The following is a 26,729-nucleotide window of genomic DNA, read 5'->3' on the forward strand; positions in this document are numbered from 1 at the left end:
CTATTGTTTATCCTCATGCTGCAAATTGGGGCAGCTCAGCAACTGAGGCATAGCACAGTGTTTCCCAACCACTGTTCCGCGGCACACTAGTGTGCCGCGAGCTGTTGCCTGGTGTGCCGCGGGAAAAATTAAAAAAAATGAAAGATTTTTTTTTTTTAAGTCAAATTTTCGATTGGGGCGCTGTCACTAGATGACCCCTGGGGTTCCCTCCGTCCCTCCCGCTCTGCGCCTCCCTCCTCCTCCTCCGGGGAGGCCCTTCCTGGCTCTCGGCCAAGGCTTGGCGGCTGCCACTCACTCACTTGCTCGCCCACCCGTCCCTCCATCCCTGCACCCGGCCTCTCCCCCTCCGTCCCCGGCGCGGGGGCTGCCGGGATCCGTAGTCCCCTCGCCCTTGGGCTCCGCGCCCGCGCAGGGTGCGCGAACTACGTTTCCCAGCATGGCCTGGTGGGCCGGGCGTTTTGTTTGAAGCGCTCTTCTCCCGGCCATGGAATGAGCGCAGCGGCGGCGGCCGGGCGGGCAGGGGCTCTTCCGCGCAGACCCCGCGCAGCCTGCCTGCGCCCCCGCGGAGATCGGGCGGCAGGATGGAGCCCGGGGATCCCCGCGGAGGCGGAGGCTGCCCCCCAGGTAGGGCTGTGTCGGGGGTTTTTATTTTTGCAATGCTGCATCCGCGCCGGAGGGGACGCATCGGACCGCGGGGAGACCCCTTGGCAGGCGTGCAAGGAAATGCATGCGTGCAGGCATTGCATGGAGTGCAGTGCAATGCAATGGCAACGCGGCGCCCTGCATGCATGCATGCAACTTCCACCGGCGCTCCGGACTTGGCAGGTGAGGGGGGTCCCCAGTGGGTGGCAGAGAGAGCCGGGAGGGCGAAGGGGAGCCGGGGGGGGGGAGCAGCGCTGCTCCTCGAGCTGAGCCAGGGGGAAAACTTCGGCGTCGTTGCGCTGGGTGTTGGAAGCGGAGGCTGGCGGGGGCCCCTCACCTGCAAAATCTGGTCGCCTCTCATATATTTCGTGCATTGCATTCATCGCCCACTTTCTCCTCCAAGGAGCTTCCGGGGGCGCGTGTGGTTCTCCCTGTGTTATCCTCGCAACAACAGCCCTGCGAGGTGGGTCAGGCGAGTGGCCCAAGGGAGCACCCAGGGATTGTCCTGGCCAGGTGGGGTGATTTGAACCCTGCTCTCTGCCCGGTCTTCGTCCTCATTTAGCCCCCACATGTGCATGACTGTGCATGACTGAGGTTTCCCCCCCTCGTCTTGGCTATGGTGTGAGTCTGTGCTGTTAATTAATGGGGTTCTGCCTTCGGAGAAGATGAGCCAGCCCTCAAGGAGGTGATTATGTAATTTGCTAGCAATTCATGTCCCTCCCAGCGTGACGCTGCGCGCTGACGTCACGGGGCTGTAATGGTGGTGTGCCTCGAGATTTTTTTCATGAAACAAGTGTGCCTTTGCCCAAAAAAGGTTGGGAAACACTGGCATAGCACACCCTGTTATACAGCATGCTCTTAAAACAGCAAGTTGGAGGTGGAGCTGAGGCTGACCTGCTGATTTACAACAGCCCTGCAATGTAGCCACACCCTGTATAGTCCAAGATTGCATACTAGTGTTTCCCACAACTTTAGTTCTCGTGTCATGTGATGGGATCTGAAGATGAGGGGATCTGTTTACAATGCAGGAATCTAGTCTGCCTGCCAATTGCTGGGGCTTATGAGCAGGAAAGAGGACTACTGTGCGCATGTCCTGCTTGTGGGCTTCCCAGGGGCAACTACTCAGCCAGTGAGGGAAGCATGATGCTGTTCCAAAGAAGTCTTTGGTCTGAACCAGCAGGGCTCTCTTTATGTTCTTAAATCTGGTTAAACTGAGCCCTCGGCCCCACCTCGTTCCAAGCCCAGTGCCGGAGCTCAAATGAATACAGACACCTTGTGACTGTCCGGAAAATGTGACATACTTTTATTCCTCCAAAAGCGTAAAATGAAGGAGAAAGAGGGAAATAAACAAGACCAGCTGTGCAGTGCGACTAGTTTCTTTCTCTAAGCTTCCTATAAGTCTCTTGTGTTACTATCATACTTTGCTGACAAAGAATGTTACGGACTATTTACTTTTCTGCACCTCCATTCTTCTATGTTCCTTTCCCTACAGCAGTTCCCAGCGCCCCTTGCAGGCCCTTATAAAACGAACAGTAAAATACATAATTGTGTGACTTTTAACTGATCAATTGATTAAATCTGTGTAAAATCCTATATGAATAACAGTTCTCATGGGGAAATGAATTATTTCTTGCCTTGAGAGATGGGAACCATATAGCACATCCCAGCAGGAATTCCCTTCTATCTGAGAGAGAAGAGGCATTCATTCCTCTTCTACTAAACAATGCAACCCTAGGAGTAAAATGCCCCCTTGCTTTCTGATTCCAACCCTGTGCTTAAAACAATTTCTAACATTCCTGCCTCAGGAACAATGTAACAACCATGAATGAAATGAGTGATTTATAACAAGAGTCCAATATTTGTTTGTGTGCATGAACTCTTTGAAGTTGCACCAACCTCTATAATTTCAGAGCAGCTCGGTCTAACCATAAAATAGCTTCATCTCTTTGTATGTCAGCCACTCCCGTTTTATAGCCAGGAAACTGAAGACACTGTACACCAAGAAACACTACACTTTATCCTACAGATCTCCCACTTCAACCAACAATTGCTTTTGCAAATTCTAACTCCACGCCCCATGACAATTGCAATACAAGTTTTAGCTTTAATTCAACTGCATATCCTTCTCCCAGAAAAGTTACGTGTCCTTAAGATTTCCTAGACTTGCCACAAAAACCTCTAAGACTCAGTTCACATATCACATCTGTTTTGAAATATATTTTATTATCTTCCCCACAAATACCCTAATGAAATACTAATTGAATACTAATTCAAAGAGACAGCTCCATTGTCACATCCATCTTGCTCTTATAAGGGGTAAGCACGGGGTGGACCTCTTCTTTTAGGAATCTTGCTACCTGTTATGGAAGAAGGGAGGAAAAAGGCATTAAAAGAATAACTACTCGTTTAGCCTTAGCATATTAACCAATTACTCTATTCTGCACACTTCCCTGTAACTCAGAACACGCAGGAACTGGATAAGGCAAAGACTAGATTTGTCCCCACCCAAAGCACACCATTAACAACGAAAAGGAAATGTTAGAAGTACAGAAAGTGAATTCTTCCAGATATGGGAGATATGCCAAGAATCTTTCTCAAACCGCTCCTGTTAAAGCCTAGCTTTGCTTAACTGGTAAATGAAGAACTGGCTGATACAGGCTAGTGGACTACAATCTGCACTGAACCAGTAAGACAGGGTGGGCAGTGGCATAGCGTGGGGGGTGCAGGGGGGGCGGCCGCACCGGGCGCAACATCTGGGGGTTAGGGTTAGGGGGCACAAATCCACGGGTTCGGGGGCGCAAATTACTTGCCTTGCCCCAGGTGCTGACAACCCACGCTACGCCACTGAGGGTGGGACAGGCAATTAAATAAAAAGGCAGGAATATGTAGTTAGAGGAAGGTTGGGTAGCAATGGATGAAGGGAATGTCTAAATAGAATAAGGAGGGGGAAAGTGGTTCATTCACAGGGGAGCTTATGGCAGAAGAAACAAAAACAAGGGGTAATAGATGAATTTTTTTCAAATGGAGTGAGAAAGGTTGCAAAGAAAGACAAAGAAAGAAACAGTCACAGGTAGAGAACATAAAGCTTTAGGTGGACTAGAGTCCACGGCAACCTCATAAGAACTTTCTTGTTCTTACCTGCTGGGAAGCACGTCCAGTAAAGGACTTGGGCTCCAAAAGAGATTCCAGTTCTCCATGAATAGGGCTGAAATAAGGATCTGCACGAATACGTTCAATGAGGTCATTATCACCCCCTTCTTGCTTCACAACAGCAGCTGCCTGCTGGGACAGAACCCTTATCTTCTCATGACAATCCTATGAAAAAGAAGTCAACATCACATTACAAACCATCAGCAAACACGGTAAACATCCTAAGTATCATATACAGGATTTACAAAAAGCTAATGTAGTTGTGGCTCATGATAAAAAAATCCAAAATCCATTGTAGAGCTGTATCTATTAGGCCAACCAAAATGCCAGAATATAGTCAGGGAGGAAGAGGGAAAAGAGCGTAGTGGGGGAAGTGGCTTAGTATTTAAGCCATAGTAAATCTGAATTGGTCTTGGTCCTAAGATGGAGTGCAGGAACTCATCAAAAAGAGGCTGAGCTAGGCTACCTGGAAATGAACAACATTTGAACTGTGTGTGACAGAATTGTTGCAATGCCTGAATTCTCTCTTCAGTGGGTCTTTTTATCATTCAGTCCATTCATAATACCGTATTTTTCGCTCTATAACACGCAGATTTTTTCTCCAAAAAAGGAAGGGGAAATGTCTGTGCGTGTTATGCAGCGAATGTGTGGTCGCTGGAGCCGAAAAATAAGGCAAAAATCAAACCGCGCTTCAGGGAGAAGGGAGCTCCGTGAGACAGGAAGCTGTTGCTTTCCTGCATTCTGCCTCAGGGTCTTACTGCGCTCCCTGCTCTGTTTCGTTACTGTGTTTGCTCAAACGGAACAAAGAGCAGGGGAAGCCCCTCCCCTCCAGGCAAGTAGAGGGGAAAGCAGAGCGTCCGTCCTTCTATCCTCTCCCTGCTCCGGAGGAACAATGTTTGTGAAGGGAAGAGAGATTACAGGTTCGGCTTAAAATTCTGATTTGACTTCCTGCTTTTTGTTTTTGGAGACACACAGCATTCAAATATGCTTTCTTCCATTTAAAAGGATGAAATCCTTAAACAGTGGCTGGCTTGTGTGGGTGGGTGGGGGGAAACTTTTGCCTTCCTTTCCTCACGTTATAGCCCTCTCCTGCATTCTTAGCCTTCTGTGTTTTTCCTTCCCTCCCCACTTAAAATGTGGTTACAAAGCATGGATCCACATGGATCCTCAGGATCTTTGCATTGGGTCACCCCAAATTCACCATCAGAGCACACAGCATGTCCATGGCTACAGCCTGCCCCCCCCCCAAAAAAATCACGCACCCACTGTTGCCTGGGGCTGCAATGGTGCAAAAACGTGGTTACAAAGCATGGATCCACATGGATCCTCAGGATCTTTGCATTGGGTCAGCCAAAATTCACCATCAGAGCACATAGCATGTCCATGACTACAGCCTGTCCCCCCCCCAAAAAAAAATCACGCACCCACTGTTGCCTGGGGCTGCAATGGTGCAAAAACGTGGTTAAAAAGTATGGGTCCACATGGATCCTCAGGATCTTTGCATTGGGTCAGCCAAAATTCACCATCAGAGCACATAGCATGTCCATGGCTACAGCCTGCCCCCCCAAAAAAATCACGCACCCACTGTTGCCTGGGGCTGCAATGGTGCAAAAACGTGGTTACAAAGCATGGATCCACAGGGATTCTCAGGATTTTTGCATTGGGTCACCCCAAATTCACCATCAGATCACATGTCTGTGGCCACAGCATGAAGCACAAAAATGATACCTCCACTGTTTCATTCAGAATATTTTTTCCCTTGTTTTCCTCCTCTAAAAACGATGTGCGTGTTATGGTCAGGTGCGTGTTATAGAGCGAAAAATACGGTAGTTCTTTTTAATTACACACAAACTGCAATAAGAAATAGCAAAATTCCATCCTCTTCTGAAACTTTCAGTATTTTGTGTAGCCAATCACTGCAGAATATTGTCTCAATAACCTCTCAGTTCTAAATGCATCAAGGGAGCATAACAAGTACAGAAATAAGATAAAAGTAGCAGCAAACAATGCAACAAAAAAAAATTATTTCAGACTTCTCTTAAAAAAAAATGTGTAGGGTGACAATTTGTCTAATTGCTAACATTCATACGATACGAAGAAAACAAATCTAGAGGCAGCAGGGATCTTGGGTAAAGAAGTGAACGAGTTAGTGCTGAACCACAGTTTAAACAACCTTAGTCAGTGCTGAATTTTATAAGCTATTTCCAAAAGCATCCTCATTCAGTATTATAATAATTAATTTGAAAAAGATAGGCACATTGCAATGTTCCATCTCTGCTTTCTAAATACTAATATAGTGACACTAAAACTGGTGATAAAACAAAACTAATGCCTTCCCTGGTAGCTGAACTTGTAAAATTTAGAAATATGCAACATGATGAAAGAAAGAGGATGTGCATAACAACAGGGCTAGATTGTGAAACAGCAAAGAGTTCAAGATACTGGTGTCACAACTTTCTTCTAACCCCTCTACTTCCTGGCATGAAAAGTCCCCTTAAGGGCCTGTAAATGAGAGCCTAGTTAGGTACATACCTGGCGATTGCCCCCAGCTTTCACCATAGCCATGATAATATTTTCTGTACACATGAAAGGCAACTCTTGCTGAATACGTCTCGCAATAACCTGAATCAAACATCAAATATAAGTATAGTGTTTACAAAATGGACTGGAAAATCCAGTTTCTATGTTATCTTCATTATTTTAGTTATTCAGGGGAGAGATAACAGCTCGGCAATAAAAGTACATGCTTTGAATAGAGAAGGCCCCAGATTAGTAGAACGTTAGAAGGACCTCTGCCCAAGTCCCTGAAGAACTGTTTGTTGCCAGTCAGAATAGATAAGACTGGGATACAAGGATAAATAGATTCATCATTTAGAAAGCAGTTTCTACTGCTAGATGGCATGTCCTTCATTAGCCTCAAATTTTATATCATTCCAGACTCTGCTACACCTCATGAATAATAATAGCTCATTCCTAATTAAAACTGAAGAAGAAAAAATACTGCCTCCTTACACAGATTTAATGTTAAAACAGGAAGTCTAAACAACTTCGCCGCACTCCTGTGGAGCAAGCCAGCTACCTCTCTTGTTCACAGTAAAAATAACATAGTAATGAATGAATTTAAAAAATGCTTCAAGTTGTCAGTTTTGTCTCACCACCATACTTCAGGGAGTTGTATGCCTGCTCTTACTTTTTAAAATGCCACGCATGCATTTATTAATTTAAACAGTTATGTGTTAAATGATTTTTTCTTCAATATTACAAGAGAAGTAAAAACTATTCAGGGGATGGGTTCTTCTTATATAAGCTAGTCCACTGGAACTGTGCACAGTTGAAACCTGCTGCAGACTCCTGAAACTGCTATCTTAATCCCTTGGATAGAGGTTCCCATACTTAACTGTGCCCAGCATTCATTAGATTGGACCTGCACTGGGTATCTGCTTCGTAGTGACTGTGCCCTACCCATCTGTAAAAACTCCACTATGCAGCTAAATGGAATTTAACAGTTGACATGAATCAGATTGTTTTTAAAAGCTTAGAATCATAGAACTGTAGAATTGGAAGGAACACAAGGGCCATTGAGTCCAACCCCCTGCAATGCAGGAAACTTTTGCCCAACGTGGGGCTCGAACCCACGACCCTAAGATGAGTCTCATGCTCTTCCAGCTGAGCTATTTCCCTCCTTATACATGCCCAGGGCTGGAAGTGGGTGCTGATTTATGGCAGAGTTTTTGAAATTTTCTGTTCTTAAAGTACTAATCTCATGTCTGCGAAGGAAGTCCTGCTGTGTATGTGTGTGTGTGTGTCTATGCTCAGTTGTGTGGAGTTGTGGCTAGGGTTGTTGGTCCTTGCCAGCACTCCTGTGTTAACCGAGTGTGCATTAAAAATACATATTCAACTCACAGTGGCTGTGAAGGGAAGACTGATAACAGGAAGCAAGCTGTGTTTCAGGTGACAACACCCTGAAAAGCTTCCAAGGGACCCTAGGCTTTTCCCAGAAAACAGTTTGAAAACCACCAATACAGGAGAAAGAGACCGCTCACACTTCCTCTGAGTCTTCTTACCTTGGGATATACCACAAGACCCTCAGAGATATTTTGCAGGGTGCTAAGTATTATGTCAGCAGTGAGGAAGGCTTCAGGTAAACACACGCGCCTGTGGAAAAAGTCACAAGAGTACCAGAATTGGAGGGAGGGAGAAGTTGCAGCATTCCCACAGAAAGGACTTTTTAAACAGTTCAGTACTATTTTTTCTTTCCTCATTAATTTGCTTACTCTTCCTATTTTCCACACTAGGCAGTGTTTTAAGGAACATTTTGTTGGGGTGGATGGATCATCCCAGTTCTGTCCTGTGTCAGTTTTGTGTATTCACAAAACTAACTCCATGCCATCCAGTTTATGGATAGATGTTTTAAATTTTAAAAATCTGCCCTGTTTTACTGAAAGAACTGCTTATGAGATGGTCCAAGGGCTGCCCCTTTTGTCAACATTTTACAGCTACTTGGGGAACCAAACACTTCCTCCGTTAAATGGGAACAGCCATCTTTTTCTTTGTACAATTCTGCATGTTGTGATAATACAGGTGCTTTCTGGGAGCGTTTTAAAACAGATTCTTTACTGTGTAGCCTTGGAGGAGATATTGGCTGCTCTAAGTAGCTGGTCAAGTTTTAAAGAAACTTTAAAACTCCTAAGTACAGTACAGAAGCAGGCATGGATTTGTTCATTGATTATGTGTCTTAATCCACAAATCAAAGTTCTGAGACACACATGAATCCAATGGGGGCAAAATGAGCAAGAATCATCTGCACCTCCAGCTTAGCTTTCAGAAATTACATCCTTCAGTGGTGGCCTTGTACATTTTATACTAGTTAAAAAAGGTTCCACTGAAATCAGAAGTTCACTTCCAAGTAAGTATGTTTAATATTTTGGGTGCAGTTCACAATATCATAGAAAGATCTGTTGGTTTCTAAATGTATTTTGAAAACAAAGAAATAATCTCTCTGCTTCAAGAATCAGGAATGTACCTGTTTGCACTATCATCTAAAGTGCGCTCAAACCACTGCACAGATGCTGTCTGAAGGGGGTCCTGGATCAGAATCATAAGATGACGAGCTAAACTGCAACATCGCTCTGAACGCATGGGATTCCGTTTATAAGCCATAGCGCTTGAACCTGTACAATGGGAGGGGGGAGAGGAATGGGCAACAGGAGAAGGAAGAGTGTGCAAATGAGAAGGAGAAAGAATAAAAAACAAGAATGTTAAACATAGTGTGCCTTTCTAAAGTTCTCTCACCGTCTACAAAAGTTGCTCCGGTTATCAGCAAACATAATCCTCAGCAATACAGTGGTACCTCAGGTTACAAACGCTTTGGGTTACAAACACTTCGGGTTACAAACTCTGCTAACCCAGAAGTAGTAACTTTACCCCAGGATGAGAACGGAAATCGCGTGCTGGTGGTGCAGCAGCAGTGGGAGGCCCCAATAGCAAAAGCATGCCTCAGGTTAAGAACAGATTTGGGTTAAGAACGGACTTCCGGAACGAATTAAGTTCGTAACCTGAGGTACCACTGTATACAATAATTTTGAATAGATAGCAGAGCTTGCACACAAAAATGTATAGATTCGGGTGTTCAAAGGAAAATAGGTTGGCTAACTTCATGGTGACATCAGATGACAAAAGGGGTGGCCTCCCACCTGTTAGTGGCCCATGGGGTGAGTTGGACAGAGCACAACATAGCTAGGCTACTTCTAAAGCTTAGTTAAATTTAGCAGCTGTTTTTGTACCAAAATTACTATCCTTAAGACTAGGCATGGGGAGCCTATGGTCCTCCAGATGTTTTGGGCAACTCCCATCAACCTAAGCATGGCCAAGGGTGGTGGGAGATGGAAATCCACCAACATCATGAGGCCCAGAGGTTCCCTGCCCCAATTTAGACTGGGAACAGGTTGCAGTGAGCTTTTGGCCTGCACACTACCCCCTCTTGCACAGAAGGGAAAAGAGTGAAAACGTACGCTCTCGCTTTAAAACAAACCAGGGTTTCACATTATATGTAGTTTGTTCAACCCAAGGTTAACTAGCAAATTGGGATCTGAAACTATCGTTTGAATCTGACTTGTTGACACTGATTTTGGTTTGAATAAACCAGTTTCCACCCTGAGACCTCCAGGTATAGGACAGTATATAAATTCAATAAAATAATAGTAGTAGTTTCTGGGAGGAGGTTGCAATAATTTTTATTGGGATTTTTATTAAAGTGATACAAAATAGTACCAAGAACAAGGCAAAAAATTAAGCAATAAAGCACAGTCAAACTAGATAGAATCATGATGGAGACTGAAAGTAACCAGTGGAAAAAAATATATCAGTTATACCATATATTACATAAATTAATCACATTTTTTTTTTAAAAAAAAGCTGTATTGGAAGCAAAAGAAAAGTCAGTAAGGGATTGAAAAGACCTTAGTATTTCAGTCTGGGGCCCTCCAGAGAGCAAGTCTTGAGACAAACTGTGGCTTGTACTTTGCCTGCAAACCATTACTGGAAACCAGGATCAAACTATGGTTTTAATTCTTTGTTTGCAACACAAGTGTAAAATATAGATTTCCACTTTGCCTCAGAACAGGCAATGAGGAATCACTGCATGCAAAGACAGAGAGTAGTGTTTGAGGCCAAGGTTCCTCGACTGTTCAGTTTCATAGCATTAGGGCATGGTTTGGAATTACATCTAAAGCAGCCCATTATCTCACTTTCTCAGAGGAGTCACAGTTTCAGACTCCTTACAGCAACTTGTTGGATAGCTAGCAAAGCAGTAGCTTCAGAAATTTAATTTGCTGGAGACTGTATGCGTGCACGTACTCCTTAACTGTCTTTTAAATAAAAATGGGATGTAAATGTACCAGCTGATCCACTCTGAGACATGTTTACACATATTCCATTTTTACTCTAATTTCAATCATTCAACTTCAAAAGGGTGATCAATACAAGTTAATTTAAAAACAACAAAATTCTGTTTCTACAGCCATTGCTTACCAATCTGGTCTTTCTCAAAAGGTTCCTCTAATTCTTTGAGGTTGGCCAGAAGGCGAATATCAGTACATATCTGGAGAAAAACAACTCTAATTAGTTCAGACACTATTTCTGGGCAGCATTAGTATTCATCAGAAATCTTGGAGCTGGTTCATTTTACTAACAACTGGGGAGAAAAAGAGATTAATTAATTTCAGATGCAGACACAGACTTAATACATGCAAGATTTCATAATTAGCACTGAGTCTATGATACAAAGAAATAGTATAAAAAATTCATCATCTTATTTTAAAGGACATAGGAGAAATTCTGAATATAAACATATTCCCCAGCCCAAAACATACAGATTTGAATTCAAGCCTATTATACAAGTGACACTCAACTTATGCTGGGGTTATATTCTGGGGATAGCACATAAAGCCAAAATCACATGTAGTGAAAACACATTGGGTTCACTGGTGGGTGGGATTGCCAAAGTCTTTTTTCCCAGGTGTCTGCCCCCCTGAGTCACTCTCCCAACTTCCGAACACTGTGCATTGCTTCTGCTTACTGGCAGAGAGAGGCAAGGAAGTGCAGGCGCAGTAGCAGGAATGGTGGACTGGCTCGCTTTCACTTTTTCAGCCATCTATAATTCAATAGATCTAGGATATCTCCTAGATATCCGGTATACTACAGAAATCTGTGTTAAACACAGGAGAAAAGCAAAACATCAGAATGTGACCACAGTTTCTAAAAGCTTGAAACCTCTAAAGAAATAATTTATGTGGCTGTGCAACTCAAGAAGGCATCCAATTGAGCCCCGATTCTCAATGGTGCCTTTGAATATAGAATTTGAAGTAGTTCTTACCTTATGTACAGATGCCCCTAGACTGGCCAGAACAGAAAGAACTTCAATATCCACTTTGCGACTGTATGTCTGCCCTGTGACGATATAAGCGCTGAAACCAAACACAAAGATAAAGCACCATGAAGTTTAACAGAGCCTATAAATGAGATTGAGAGAGCATGCAACAAGGAATGAATATCACACAACATCAACTGGTTCCTTGTCCCTCATTTTATATCTGCTTCCTGATCCAGTGATGGTACACTATTCGTTTGAAACAATCTAGAGAAATTCTTTGTGTGACTGTACAATTCAGTTTAACATGCAGTAGGGTAGCAAAAAAAAAAGGGGGGGGGGACATGCATTCACATGGAGAAGAGCAAAACTGCAAAGGACTAAGATGGAAGTTCCATTACAAACCTACATCATGGAGTAGATTATGTAAGCACAACCTTTCCCCTAATAGGTCCTAGCAGTTAGCAGCAACAGCGGGAATGTTAATTGCAGAGCAGAATCCAAATTTATGCATAGGGTCCAGAGGTGCTCATCTTAAGAACGCGGAAGGGCCACAGTTTAATGGCAGGCTTTGCACATATAAGATCACAGCTTCAATCAATGATATCTCCAAGTAAGGCTGGAAGCTCTGGAAAACCATGCTGCCAGTCAGTTAGTCCAGATATGACAGTACTAAGTGTAAGACAACACCAGTGGTCTGACTCAATATAAAGGCAGATTTCTGTGTTCTTAAAGCAGTAAAGGCAAGGAAGGAGAGGGTTTTTTGCTTTTTTACATACCGCTTAAATCCCGCCATTGCAGTCACCAGCCTGTCCAGCTCCTCCACCTCAGGGGAAAAATATGATAGGAACCTCACTCAGAATGCAGTGGCTGAAGTGGGAATGATTGTGCCTCTTGCACTATTCTGAGCACTATAGGTGTTTTGCTGATGCAATCACTATATTGCCCTATGCTCAATCTGCTGTCTGCTTCCCACAGAAATAAAAATTCTTCCGTAGGTCTCATGCAAATTTAATATTGGCAAAAGCCCTAGAGTGAAATGTCCCAGGAAGCAACTTTGCTCATTTCTTGATTGGGGCATAAGGTGCACCTTATGGATTTTCTGACTGCTGATCTAGAACTATTTTTTTACTGGTTTTGCTGTGGAATTTTGTTGTTTTTAGATGCTGTTTCAATAGTTTATTCCACTACTGCTCAGGAAGTTTATGTTGAATGGAAGCCTGTGATTACCACTACATAATACAAGTCAAGTGTTCCCAAACTAACTGCAATTCAAAACTGACACTTGCTGGGGATACGTACTTTATCATGATCTCCTTCAAAGAGCTGCAAGAAGCTGGCCTGTGTACCAGTGGTGCCTTTCACACCACGAAATCTCAACTCATCTCGTGCCCGCTCAAGATTGTGGAGGTCCATGCAGAGATCTTGGATCCACAGACAACAGCGTTTACCCACAGTAGTCAGCTGGGCAGGCCTGAAAGAACACAGAATATGACTCAAGAATAAGCCTGTACAGCTTCATTCATGTTACTATACAGTGTTTGCACTTGATGCTTTGCAAGCATTTCTATCACAGTTTCTTTCAGAATCTTATAGCCGTGATTCATTTAGTTTTCTGGAGTTTAATCTTGCACAGTAGCAATTAAAGGCCGCTGATCTGAGGGTGAATAAAAGAAATGGGGTAGAAATGGGAGCAGCATCCACAGAATTAAATGAGTATTTGTATGAATTACTTACTGGTAGTGAGTGAAGCCCAAGGTGGGCAAGTCAGCATACTTCTCAGCAAAGTCTGCAAGACGGCTGATCACCCTAGCAAGCTAGCAAGATTGAATGAAAGAAGGAAAACACGAGGGAAGTCACAAAATAATTATTTACATTTTTATCCAATTTTCCTTTCAAGAAGGGTAGGGCAGAATACAAGGTTCTTCATTCCATAGAGAGAGAGAATCTGACAGTCAAGTCTGAATCATTCTCCAAGAAGAATTGTAAAATGCTTGGAGAGAAAAATATATAACTTAATATGATGCCTCTATATTACTGCTACTACTACTGCTACTACTACTATTAGTTATTTCATTTAGGTGTGACCCTTGCAGAGTGAGGGATTTATAACAGAGCATATATAAAACAGTTAGAACAACTGAATACATGAAAACAATTAAATATATATATATAAAAGTTTAAAACAACAAGATACAGTACATAAAATCAATTCATGTTATATTATTAACTCTGTATGAACACAACTGGAATCCAATACTGATCAGGTGCCTTGGAAAATAACTACTTTTTTCTCAGTGTCTTGGCAGCTCCTAATTGTTTCTAGTTAACTCTAGCAGACATCCACTTGGAATCAATAGCACCCACCTCTTAAAAACTGTGTGTCTTACCTTGGGAAGAAGCAGGTTGAATCCATCCCGGAGAACTATCAAGTCCTAACAGAAAAAGGAATAAAACAGTCAGTCAGTCAGTCAGTCAGTCAGTCACAATTTTATTCAACACTCACATGCTTATCTACACTCTCCTTTCAGGGTAATTTGCAATTTCCATAAAGACAAATAGGTATAACTAATATTCTCTTTGTGTACCAAGGAATCAAGTAGTCTACTGTGCACAAGCATTTATTTTGGTCACTCAAAAATTCACTTGTGCCTCAAGGGATCAGCATTACTTCTGTGCCACCCAAGAGGGTGAAAATGAAGAGACGAGAGGGGGTGGTTATCTCACTCAGAACTTCACTGGGTTTTGAATTTTTAGCTATACAACAGTTATCTTCGTCTTTTTAATAAAGAAAAAATTGCTGATACTTTAGAGGCTTGGTATTTCGGATACTAATGCAGGGATAGAAAAGAACCGTTACAGTGGTACCTCTAGTTACGAACTTAATTTGTTCCGGAGGTCCATTCTTAACCTGAAACTGTTCTTAACTAGAATTGTGCTTTTGCTAATGGGGTCTCTTGCTACTGCTCTGCTGCTGGCACACGATTTCTGTTCTCATCCTGGAGCAAAATTCTCAACTCGAGGTAACTCTTCCAGGTTAGCAGAGTTTGTAACCTGAAGCATTTGTAACCTAAGGCGTTTGTAACTCGAGGTACCACTGTATAGTGATTTAGTCCAGCTTATGGAGAACAATTTCATAACACTGTTTTACCGTATTATCTCCCACGTAGCAGGAAGTTGCTCCAAGGTGAATTATTCCTGCAGCCTTTGGACAACAGTGGGCAAATGTATGCACATGGGCCATTACATCATGACGTAACCGCTTCTCCTCCTCAGCTGCCATCTTGAAATCTATGCTGTCCAGTTTTGCTTCCATTTCCTGTATTTGCTCATCTGTGATGGGTAGACCCAGTGACTACAAGGAGGGAAAAACCTGAAGTTAACTAACACATGACCCCCTATTCAAGGACACCCCCACTAGTAAGATCACTGAATTTACACAATTAACTAGGATCTTATTCTTATGCAACTTTCAGAATCAGGGAAGGGTGACACAAAGCCCAGTTTATGCAAGATTAGCTTTTAACTACTGAGGTCAAAATCCAAAGTCCTAAGGTTATTACAGTTCTGAATGAGTTAATTTTAAAGAAACACTTCATTGCAATTAATATTAGAAAAAAATGTTATTCTTATAGATCACAACAATTTGATTTAAATAAAAACATAAAATAATTGTGTAATTTCTCTTTTTGAATTTGGCTGATTTACTGTAAAGTTTATTTCATTTTCTACCTTTGATATTCAAGCAGTTACTTCAGTTTTGTCACTGATAGTAAGTGTCCCAAATAGCTTTAAAAACGGAAAGAGACAGCAGACTAAAAAGACTGGAGTTGCCTCAAACTTGAATGTCAACCCTGTTGTATGAAAAGGCACTACAATGCTCTACAGTATGAAGGATTTTTTCAGAGTTCTAAAGGAAGCCATTGTACTTGACTCTGCTAGACTTTCTGAAAGCACTACCCAGAATTTACTGTAATTGACTAAAGTCTCCATAACCGTCTTTTAACACCTTTTTCAATTTTTCAGAGGAAAAATAAAGTTGTGCTTTGCCTTCCCATGATTGTATGTAACATCACATCTATTATCCTAACCCGCCTGCAGATTCTTAGGTGCCTCGTTTACCTTCTGCTGCTGTTCCCAGTGAATGCAATTTAAATTAAAAAACAAGCAGAAATGTTGCTTATATAAAAACAAAGGCAAACAACACATAAATGTTACGCACTCTTCACTACACTGAATCCCCTACAACTAGAAATCTAATCACATCCCATGTCGGACTGAAGGGAGATCTATTGGGGATTGTTAGTAGCAGTCTGACAGAACCCTGTTGAAACGAACAGGTGCTGTGTGTCTGTCTCTCCGTTTCCACATGAAGATCAAGGCCAGAGTTGTAGCTCCTCAGGAATGTGAACATAAGGATAAAAATAACAGGCTCCCCAACTCACATTAAAGCACAAGATATGTTACAACAACATCTGCCATGCTTTCCGAAAACATGGTTCTGTTTAGATAGGAGAACTATCTTTTGCTTATGTGACTTGGTAAAGCAATATGTACACTGCTATATAATAAAATAATCATAAGATGAAGGATCTAGAGACCCTCACCCATTTGCCGTTTGCTCTTATGTAGCGATAAATATTTGGTTTTCACAGAGAAAGTGGCATGGGGGGAGGAGCGCTTGGAAAGAGAACTTTGCCTTGAAATCCAATGCTCTTTTTGTGCAAGGGAGAATATTGGGGGGGGGGTTGTTCTTATTTTTATTATGTATTTTGTGTCTTTTATATTATAATTTATGTTGTGAACTATCCTGAGATCTACAGATGAAGGGTGGTATACAAAATTAATATTTTTTTAAAAAAATAATAATACAAAAGTGGAGAGAAGCATAGATGAGCCCTTTGTTGTAAATTACACTCTCTAAAACTTTATATGGCATAACTTCATAGCTACTATATCTTGTACTTCAGCAAGTGACAACAACCTTTGTTAAAACATCTGCACTGGCTTCCCACATGTTCCTGGGCCAGGTTTAAAGTTATTGTGCTGATTATATATCAACACAAGTCCTGGTCTCTGTTATCAGAGATAAAGAACTGGTCTCTATTATTTATGCAGAACTTTCAGAGCACACCACTTGTCCCTTGGTTCGCTTTATACTTTACTAGGAGAAAGATCTAAATGTTCAAAAAGAGGAATTTGAATGGAAATCACTGTGGTCAGCTAAGCCTCACAAATCTGTTCCATCATATGTGAAGGAATGCTCAAAGGTGTGCACAGATGGAATAGTACACCTGTGCAGATGTCTCATATTACACCGCAATCAATACAGGATTGCTGGCAGGCCTGTGGGCTCCGGGGAATATTTTTCTATCTTTGGCGGGAATGCCCTCTGCTCTCATAATTCTGATCCCAAGTTTATAAAGAAATACTTAAAAGAATTAAATCATCTGCTCAGGCTTATCCACAACTGTCACTAATGAATTTGCGGACTGATAATAGGAAAGCTTGTCACACTAAAGATTTTTTGACATGGATCCTAGCTGGTGCTAGGATTTCAATAATCTAGCTATGGAAAGCTTAGAAAAAATCTACATTGGTCTTTGTGGTATAAGAACTTATGGACTTTTGGTTATTGTGTGTCTCCAGAGTAATGCGAGAACCCAGAACACTTCTACATCATTTGGCAGGATTTTATTTCTTACGCTTTGAACGTACATGCAATAGTCACCACCACCCATGCTAGCCTGGGAAACATGGATGCCTCAATGTATACTGGTGTGTTACAATTTCTTTTTCTTTGTTTGTTTCTTTATGGTACAATGTAGCACCCTGCTACTAATACTTTTGGGTTGTCAGAAATAAATAAAAATTTTAAAAAATCTAGAAAGTTCCGAAAATCTTGGATCCAGGATACTTTAAGGACCACATGGTACCATTTAAAGATTTTTTGAGGGTAAGTGAATCCCACTGAGAGTTGTAATAGTTTAACATTTGGATCAGAAGCTAAAATCCACTTTGTTTATTCTTGATTGACAAAATCACTTTGTGAGGTATAATACACATGAGATAAAGTGCTATTGCTTGGTAGTCAGGGTCAATCCCCTCTGGGCTGATGGGGCATATGAAATGTTACCTACGGCTAAGCAAACAACCTTGTATCTTCTGTATGGTTTAGAGTGACGTACAGAGGTTTGTGCAACCAACATGTTCGGAATATTGCTTCCATCCCCTTGGTGACTGATAAATTGCATTGAAATGCACACACTTACAACATACCACCTCTGCAGTGACCTCGAGAATGGTAATCAGAAGAGAAGAGTCTTTTGGTGGCTTTAAAAAGAGGATTAGACAAATTCATAGAGGTAAAGGCTATCAATAGCTGCTAGCCTCAATGAATATGTTCTGCCTCCACGATCAGAGACAGTATGTTTCTGAGTACATTTCTAGAAACCATTTTAGCAAATGTCCATTGTCATATTGTTGTAATCAGATGAGAATAGCAAAAATGTAACTCTGCATAAGGATCCTGATGCAACAATGGACACTTGCAATATGAGCAAACGCCTACGAAAAAGTTACATTGGAATTCTCAGCCAAATACCTTTTCCAGGTGAATAGGATCCTAGAATCTGATGAGAAATGAAGAACCACAGCACATTTACTAGACGTAAGTACCACACATTACAGTGTTGCACAAAAGTAAAAAAAAAACATTTAAATTTAGAAGTCGAGTGCAACGATTTTACTTCTGCAGTTTGTATACTGCTTGATCACAGTTCTCTCTAAGTGGTGATGCTCCCTTTATTTTGCTTCTGAGCAACTGTTGCTGCTAAGCACAATATAGCCTTACAACTGTGCAACAGTATCAAAAACTTACATAAAGCGTTATTAACAAAACACGACAATTTGGAGAAGCCATCCCGATGTCTTTGGGATGCCTACAAACAAGATGCGAGCATAACAACACATTTACTCTCGTTTCCTGGTGATCAATATTCGAAGCTGTGTTATATCTGATCGGATCCTTCAGGCCACAATACATCCAATATCACCTGAATACACAGACAGCCATGTCTGGGTAAATGGGTAAAACTCAACAATGGGTAAAAACCCCTTTTAAAGCCGCCTAAAGTGGCAGCCATCACTACCTTCTTGTGGCAGCAAATTCCCTAGTACAGTGGTTACCTCAGGTTAAGAACTTACCGTAATTCGTTCTGGAGGACTTTTCTTAACCTGAGGTACCACTTTAGCTAATGGGGCCTCCCGCTGCTGCCACCCCTCTGAGCACAATTTCTGTTCTCATTCTGAAGCAAAGTTCTTAACCCGAGGTACTACTTCTGAGTTAGCGGAGTCTGTAACCCGAAGCGTCTGTAACCCAAGGTGCCACTGTACTGAGTAGGGGCAGGGGGTGGGGATTAATTTTGGCTGCCTACCATTCAGCTTCAGTGGATGACTCTCCAGTTCTAGTGCATTATTAACAAAACTGGGCAGATGTGCACAGAGAGAGAGAGAAGTATAAAGGACATGTGGGTATGCAAACAGTGGCGTCAAACAGAACAGGCATGCTGCCCCTTCACCTGTTGCGCAGAAGGAGGTCTGTTAGCTGTGTGTGTGTGTGGCAGGGTCAGTAAAACTGCAAATGCCACAACCCCCATTGCATTGTGGGAGGTGGACAGGGGCCTCTCCACTTAATGGGCTTGTCCGGCACAGCCACGAACCCGCGCGCGCCCACCTTCTCAGCCTTGGCCAAGTAAAGCCAGAGGCGCCGCCAGGTGCTGAACTTCTTCCTCTCGCTGAAGTTAAAAGCCATGTCGGGGCTGGCGTAGCGCGAGACGAGAGGGGAGCGGTAGCGGCAGAAAGGATCCTCCTCGGCCATCGTGGTCCCGCGCAGGGAAGCGACACCCTCGAGAGAAGCAGCTGCAACCCGCAGGCGAAAGGGAGGCACTTGCCTCAGGACCCTAATAAAGGGAGCGGAGATGTCCCGCCCTCAGGCCCGCCCCCAACTCAACCTCACCTCCGGCGTCCCCTGCCCCCTTCCGACTCGCCCGTGACTGGACTGGGGCAAGGTCGGGGTCGCAGCGGCCCCTGCTGCTTGGGAGGCTGCATTGCAGCCCTCGCTCCCCTCAGAGTTAACTCTCCACGTATACTATTGTCCCTATTGGCTGCAACTCCCGAAGAAGTTTTGAGGGGTCTCGGCAAAATTCTTACTGAAAATAGCTTCCATTGTTGCCGTGGGGTTAGGGGACGCATATTCCGTGTTAGGGATGGTTAGGAATAATGAATGCATCGATTCCTTTATATAAGCTAGTGGGGAGCCCCTGGCATTTCCCTATTTTTAAAAAGAAAATATAAAGTATGGTGTGGCCCTGCTTAGAATATTGCTTGCCCCAGTTTATGATGGAGTTGGAAGAATTAGACATGGGTCTATTACAAAATGGTCTTAAGATCTCACAGCCCCAACTTTGTGTGGATATCTGGAGCACTTATGTATTAACTTGCATGTTTAAGATTTGTGTACCAATGGTGATCTACCGTTGATTTTAGTATTATTTGTATACTATTTTTTCCCTCTTCTTTCTTCAACTTTAATTTACCTTGTTTGCTTTTATCTTTTTTTCCTTTCCTTGTTACATTTGCAAATAAATAATAATTTATAAGGGGGTAGCTAAAATCAGCAAGAGATAAGAGAATCTTCCATGTAAGCAAAGGCCCGAGAGATTAGATTTTAAGTAGTATCTGTATGAGCTGTCTTTGCATATGTTTATTAACATATGTAGTGTGGACGGACTGATAACAGAAACGTCGTTACAGTAGAACTTGGACATTCCTTTGCAGGAACAGATTTGCATTAAATTCACAGAAGGCCAAAGGAAGTACTTCACATAGCAAAATAAACTTGTGGAGTTTACTGCCATGAGTTATGGTGAGGACTACTAGCTTAGATGGGACGCGGGTGGCAGTGGTCTAAACCACTGAGCCTAGGGCTTGCTGATAGGAAGGTCGGTGGTTTGAATCCCAACAATGGGGTGAGATCCCGTTGCTCAGTCCCAGCTCCTGTCAACCTAGCAGTTCGAAAGCACCTCAAAGTGCAAGTAGATAAATAGGTACTGCTCCAGCAGGAAGGTAAACGGCGTTTCCATGCACTGCTCTGGTTTCGCCAGAAGCGGCCTAGTCATGCTGGCCACATGACCCGGAAAAACTGTCTGTGGACAAACATTGGGTCCCTCGGCCAGTAAAGTGAGATGAGCGCCACAACCCCAGAGTTGTCCGCGACTGGACTTAACTGTCAGGGGTCCTTTACCTTTACTAGCTTAGATGGCTTAAGAGCAGAATGAGACAATTTGTGTGTAGGTCAAATCAGTTATTTGCCATTATAGCTATACAGAAAGTATCTGTAAGTGGTCACACTACACTTCTGAGTACAAGATACAAAATATGACCCATCACCTGCTTTGCTTGGAAGCTTCCAGAAGCAGCTGGTTGGTCGCTGCTGGAAACCAAATCCCAGACAAGTCAGACCTTTGTCTGATGCAGGAAAATAATTATCGTGTATCACTCTCTTTGCAAATCTGTTGCACTTTTGATTCCAGTGATTTTATACGGCAGTTATTTTCAAGGATTCAGCAAGTTCAGTACAGTATCTAGGATTCTGAATCTTAGGTAATTTTGTTTCCAGAGCTATGAAAGTGTGCTGTTCATAACTTGTCTTCTGATATGGCCATTCCTTGACAACTGACATCACTTATATGACCTTGTTATGTCAACAGCAGATTCATCATAACAGATTTGTAACCTTTTGTTTCTCCAAGGAGATTAAAGCAACAATTTTTGCTGTCACAGATCTGACTTGCTCAGGAGTACCTAATGAGTGTCACATCAGAGTGCAGGTTTATATTGGACTCTAGCAACTACATCACACTAGCTTTGCATACTTTCCCCCAGTGGTGAATAATAGCTTGCTTGGAGCAGTGTTTTGAAATACAAACCCTTTGTTAGAAGAAACAAGCATTGTCGTGTTCAAGTGTTGAAGAACAAGGAAGATGATAACCCATATGCTACCCTGAATATACTATAATGTACCATCAAGAAAAATATCTTCAGTGTGAGTGGCATGGACAGGGGGAGAAGGGACTTTCCTAGCCACCTTGGGAGCTCTCACATAGCTAAAGTAAAAATAAAAAAATTCCTTCCAGTAGCACCTTAAAGACCAACTAAGTTAGTTCTTGGTCTGAGCTTTCGTGTGCATGCACACTTCTTCAGATACCTAAAGTAAGTTATTTTGGGCGTTGCTGAATTCCCAGTTCATTTGGATTCCAGTATGGATTTGAGCTTTCCTCCTCCAATGTATAACAAACAAAGATATCAAGGGATTCACATCTTTCTGCTAAATAATGCTTGTAGTTTGCCCAGCCTGCACAGATATCTGAGAGTTGACAAGTAGGTTTGACAACTGTCCATCTGTCTGGTTTCCTTGGTAACCAGTAAAGCTCAATCAGATTCTAGAACCCTTGAATGTTCTCTGATACCAGAATAACAATGTGCTATTGTGATAAGCCAAGATGCCATTTCTCAATAAAAATAGCTGCCTCCAAACCTAGGAAAAATGTGTGTGCACAATTATTTACATGTCTGAGGAGATACTAAAGATAAAAATAATAAACTATCAATAGTTTATTGCTGCAAGACTGTGTAAATAGTGAGTATGAATTCCTGAAGGGAAAATGCACAGCCAATAAATTATAGTTAACAACTGCATTTTATAGACCAAATCAACAAACAAAAATAAATTGACAAGGAGTCACAGGATTAAATGCTTAGCAGCCAAACACATTTATTAGTCTTTCTTTTTCCAGGAACCCAAAAATATTTTGTAGTTATAATGTAAGCAACTGAGTTGCACATAATACAATCATATCTTAAAAAACAAAAACAAAATAAAAACAAAAGCTGCTTAAAAGCAAAAAAAAAACAAAAAACTTCAGAAAACGTAATATGTATTACACCATCTCTCAATTTCAATGAAATGACGACGACTTAATTCCTTATTACTCTCAACTTGTCACACTCCAATAAAACATCACCCTTTTGTTGGTTTGAAATCCAGCATGAGAAATACAGTACCTGCTATGGCAAAATACACATAAATGCAACATTTCAGCTTATTTGTACATTAGTAGAGTTTAAACATTTTATTGTCTTTTTAAGTGAAACAGTGATTTTAAGTACCACTATACTAAAATAAAAATAGAGAAGAGAGGGAGAAGGGGAGGGCAGCATGCCATGCAAGAGCACATAAAGTGCTGTGTTTCTGTGTCCATGTGAATTCCTAGGATAGAAAGTAAGCTGAAATAAAAGCACTATGGGGGAGGGGAGAGAACTAAGCAAACTCTAGCATGAAAACATATTGTGCCTTTTCCTATTTTCCACTATTCCACCATTCTTGGATGCCCAACTGACAAATAGAGATGGGTACGTTATTTCAAGTATAAGGAAAAATACTAATAGGTATCTTTGCAAAGAGCCTCAATACATGTATCCACTATTATGCCTGCTTGGGGGAAGGGACAGTGTTTCAGGCAATAGCATTTCAGCTGTACCTTCGTATTACCTATTTATGTGCAAAGTAGAAAAGCTGCCTTTTCTAATCAAGATGTTTTGGACATAAAATATTGTTTACTTCACAAATAAGGCTAGGTGGAGTTAAACTTCTTTCATTTTCCATTAAGACATTTTCCACTACATGGCTTGCTCACCAGAAATGAAGCATAATTCACTAAGTTGGATATCCACAATTGGTCATTTTCCTGATCAGTTCTTTGTAAACATAGCCCCATAGGAGCTCTGAAATTAAAGCAGCATTTCAAGTCTCTGTCTAACCAGTGGATGCTAAAGTAGTTCTAAACTCCACTGCTTTTTTCATCCCTCCCTCAAAAAAAAAAAAAGTTGTTTTAAAGGAAGCAGTGCATATGTATTAGCAGAGCAAAGCTGCTGTTTGCTTTTGTTAGGTGATCTGCACTTCAGTTTTCTTGCCCCAACTAGTGGAAGGTGGAATCATGAGTGAGCATTCGTATATGTATGCATGTATCTACACACACACAAAAACAGAGATACAGATACAAATACAAATATACCTGCATCATGTTGAATTTGATCACTGTAGAACTTTTAATCACCTAACAGTTGTGGACAGAGCTGCTCCTTGGGGAGTAAAGGATGAAAAGGATTAAGGGAGTGTCCAATATGGAGACTTCAAATATAGAATGGAACCAAATCTTAGGTTTTCCAAGATCCGAATGCTGGGCTCAATATGCACATCCCTGAGATGCACGTCTAAGATTGAAGAGAGAATGGTGTCCATAATAGATCAGAAAAGGGAGGAAGCAGCAAAGACTCCCTAACTATGGAATTTACCCCAAACCTCTTATTCCACCCCTCCTCCCAAAGATTTTGAGAAGGCTGTAAGGCATATTCACAAGCAGCTCTTATTAATGAACATTACTGTGTTTCCATGTTTTATTGGCATACAATGGCTTGTGTATATTGGGAATGAGGCAGCATATGTTTAACACACAAACAGGAAAGCAAGTTTGGATAGTGTCCCCATCTTTAAGCCAACAACTTGACAAATATTGTCGTTTTACAGAACTCATATAAACTACACAGCAATGTCTCCTTTCCCAAATGCAGCAGATGTGCTGCCATTGTTAATCTAACAAAAAAGTCCATGTCTAATTAAAAGGGGGACATACAAAAGATGGCAAACTTTACATATTCCAATTCAAGAGGAAGTGTACTTTATTTTTAAAATGTGTCTGTTAAAAGACTGGCTTTTCTGTATGCTATATGTGGAACTCAAGGGAGATTTGTGAATAGTTCAGCTCTTTAGTTCCTTCCTTCTTGTTAAAAGTAGTTTAAAGTATTTGATGGCTTAGCAAGTAAAAAATAAAATACACTGTTTCCTCTCCTATTTCCTCTTTGCACATCCCTGAGATGTACGTCTAAGACTGGGAAAGGAGGTAGCCTGCTAGTTACACCTCCATATAATAATACTTATAAAAAGTACTTTTTCTTTGAAGCACTTCACAAAAACCTGTAGTCAATCCTCACAAAACCCCTGTGAGGTAGGTAAGTATTATTATCCCCATTTTACAGATGGGGAAACTGAGGCAAAGGGTAAATGACTCTTGCCTAAGGCAAAAAGAGGGAAGAGTAAAGGCCAGGATTAGAACTCAGGAGTTTCAGCCTCATGATCCAGTCTTCAAACCACTAGGACAAATGTAGGAACAGTATAATCTCACTAAGTATGAAAGAGAATATACAAGGCCAGTTACACTAAAGGTAAATATGCACCACGAGGTATTCTGAGACAAAGAGCTGGAAACTTTCCCCTTCAACAAACAACAACAAAAAAGGCAATCTACCAGATAAGAATCCTGATAAGATCACATCTGCAAGGCAAGTATGCATGTGAGAATGAGCGGTCAAGGCTATTTATTATTCATTACAGTACTGTGAACATCAACAAAAAATTGCTGTGTGAGAAAAAAACACTGAATTATAGGTAGGAGAATTTCTTGGCTATGATGATGCCAAGGTGAAATGAGGCAGATACCACAGTTCACAACACCCAAGGGAGACTTGTAAAGGAAACACACCTCCATTAACATGGGAAGCAGCCTCTACATTCGGAAAGTAAGGAAGTGAAATCTTTCTCCTTTCAAAGCAGCTTCTTGCCAGCAAAAGAATCCATGTAAATTTCCTCTTCTAGTCTCTATCACTCACCTCCATTTTATTAGTGGTAGTATTAGCTCAAAGAAGTCACAGGTGGTGACTAGCATGCAGTCTTCCTTGAACAGTTCTGATGAACATTAGAAGACAAGGAATTGACTAATGCCAGTGCAGTATATATTCTACAGTAGTTCCAAGCTGGCATTGCTATTTTATGTTTCATCTGCGATGGGAATTGGTAGAAACTTTTAGGACAGAGTTTTTGGAAATGCATGCAAGGAAAAGCCACATTGTAATTCTCCTGAGGAACAAGGGCAGTTGTAAAGGAGAAGAAGTTTTGGAGTAAATCCTTAAAGACAGTGCATGAGGTGCCATTTCCTGAGGTTGAACAAATGGAGGAGGTGCTATGTAGATAAATTCTCTCCTTGGGCTGTTTTGTGTCATGCTGCTGATCCTGGTCTAACACTGCATGGCAAGAAAGCACAGTCCTGTGAAACAGGCAGACATTACTTCATTTCTGAAGTTGATTTTAATTCCCTCCAAAAACAAATCTGCCTGGCAATCAAATAAGTCAACTTCTCAGAAGAGATGGGTTCCATTAAGTCCCCCCATGACATGAACCTCTTTCCTCCTACATCAGTGTTGGAATTCAATGGACACAGAAACATTTTCAACAGTTTCGCAGGACTCTCTTTTCCTCCCCCAAACCATCTCTTGCTGAATGCATAGTTTACAATTCACTTACAAGAAAAAGAAGCAATGCTGACCACATATGGGACCTTTTTTTGTTTGAAAAAGAAACAACCTCTTCTTAAAGTTCAGTATCAAAATTCACATTTGCATAATAATACATTTCAAGGCCATTAGAGAGGAATGAGAGCGAAGCAAGAAAGCTGCAGCATCTCTCCTCCCTTTGTCTTCCTGAATGGAGATGAAGAGAGCCTGCTAGAGCTTTCATTTGGGAAGGTTGCTGAGAGGTGCTACAGCAGCTCTTGATTTTGTACACCTTGCATTTGAGGTGGGGAGAAGAAGAGGTGGAATATATATGAAAAAAAACAAAACAAATGAAAGTAGACACTGCAGATTCCCATGTTTAGCTACAAACAGCTTCAAAGAAACAAAGAATTACTTTTTGATTAAAAAACAACACTTCTTCCTCACCATTTCAAAAACATCTTATTTTCTTGTGTAATACCCTGTTCATTTAAATGGCAACAATAAGTGTGCTAGAAGTTATAGGGTAGATTTCTTTTTTTCTATTATCAGGACACTGATAGAGGGCAAAAGTGTGCCTACACCCAAGAATGGCAGAAGCTACAAAATACCTTCTTCTCTACAT

General features: G+C 41.7%; 1 protein-coding gene across 1 annotated transcript; it reads right to left on the reverse strand.

Moving 5' to 3' along the window:
* Positions 1-2,844: 2,844 nt before the first annotated feature.
* On the reverse strand, positions 2,845-19,613 carry ADSL (adenylosuccinate lyase). The gene is made up of 13 exons (XM_082241310.1): positions 19,395-19,613; positions 14,811-15,014; positions 14,050-14,094; positions 13,397-13,476; positions 12,962-13,133; positions 12,439-12,485; positions 11,666-11,756; positions 10,822-10,891; positions 8,816-8,963; positions 7,857-7,947; positions 6,325-6,414; positions 3,781-3,957; positions 2,845-2,999 (listed from the first exon to the last, which is right to left on the reverse strand). Exons 1-13 carry the CDS (start codon positions 19,536-19,538, stop codon positions 2,913-2,915), a joined length of 1,446 nt encoding a protein of 481 aa, XP_082097436.1. The 5' UTR covers positions 19,539-19,613; the 3' UTR covers positions 2,845-2,912.
* Positions 19,614-26,729: the final 7,116 nt, after the last annotated feature.

The sequence above is a fragment of the Podarcis vaucheri genome (assembly GCF_965113315.1).
Source record: "Podarcis vaucheri genome assembly, chromosome: 10".
In the NCBI taxonomy this organism is placed as follows: Eukaryota; Metazoa; Chordata; class Lepidosauria; order Squamata; family Lacertidae; genus Podarcis; species Podarcis vaucheri.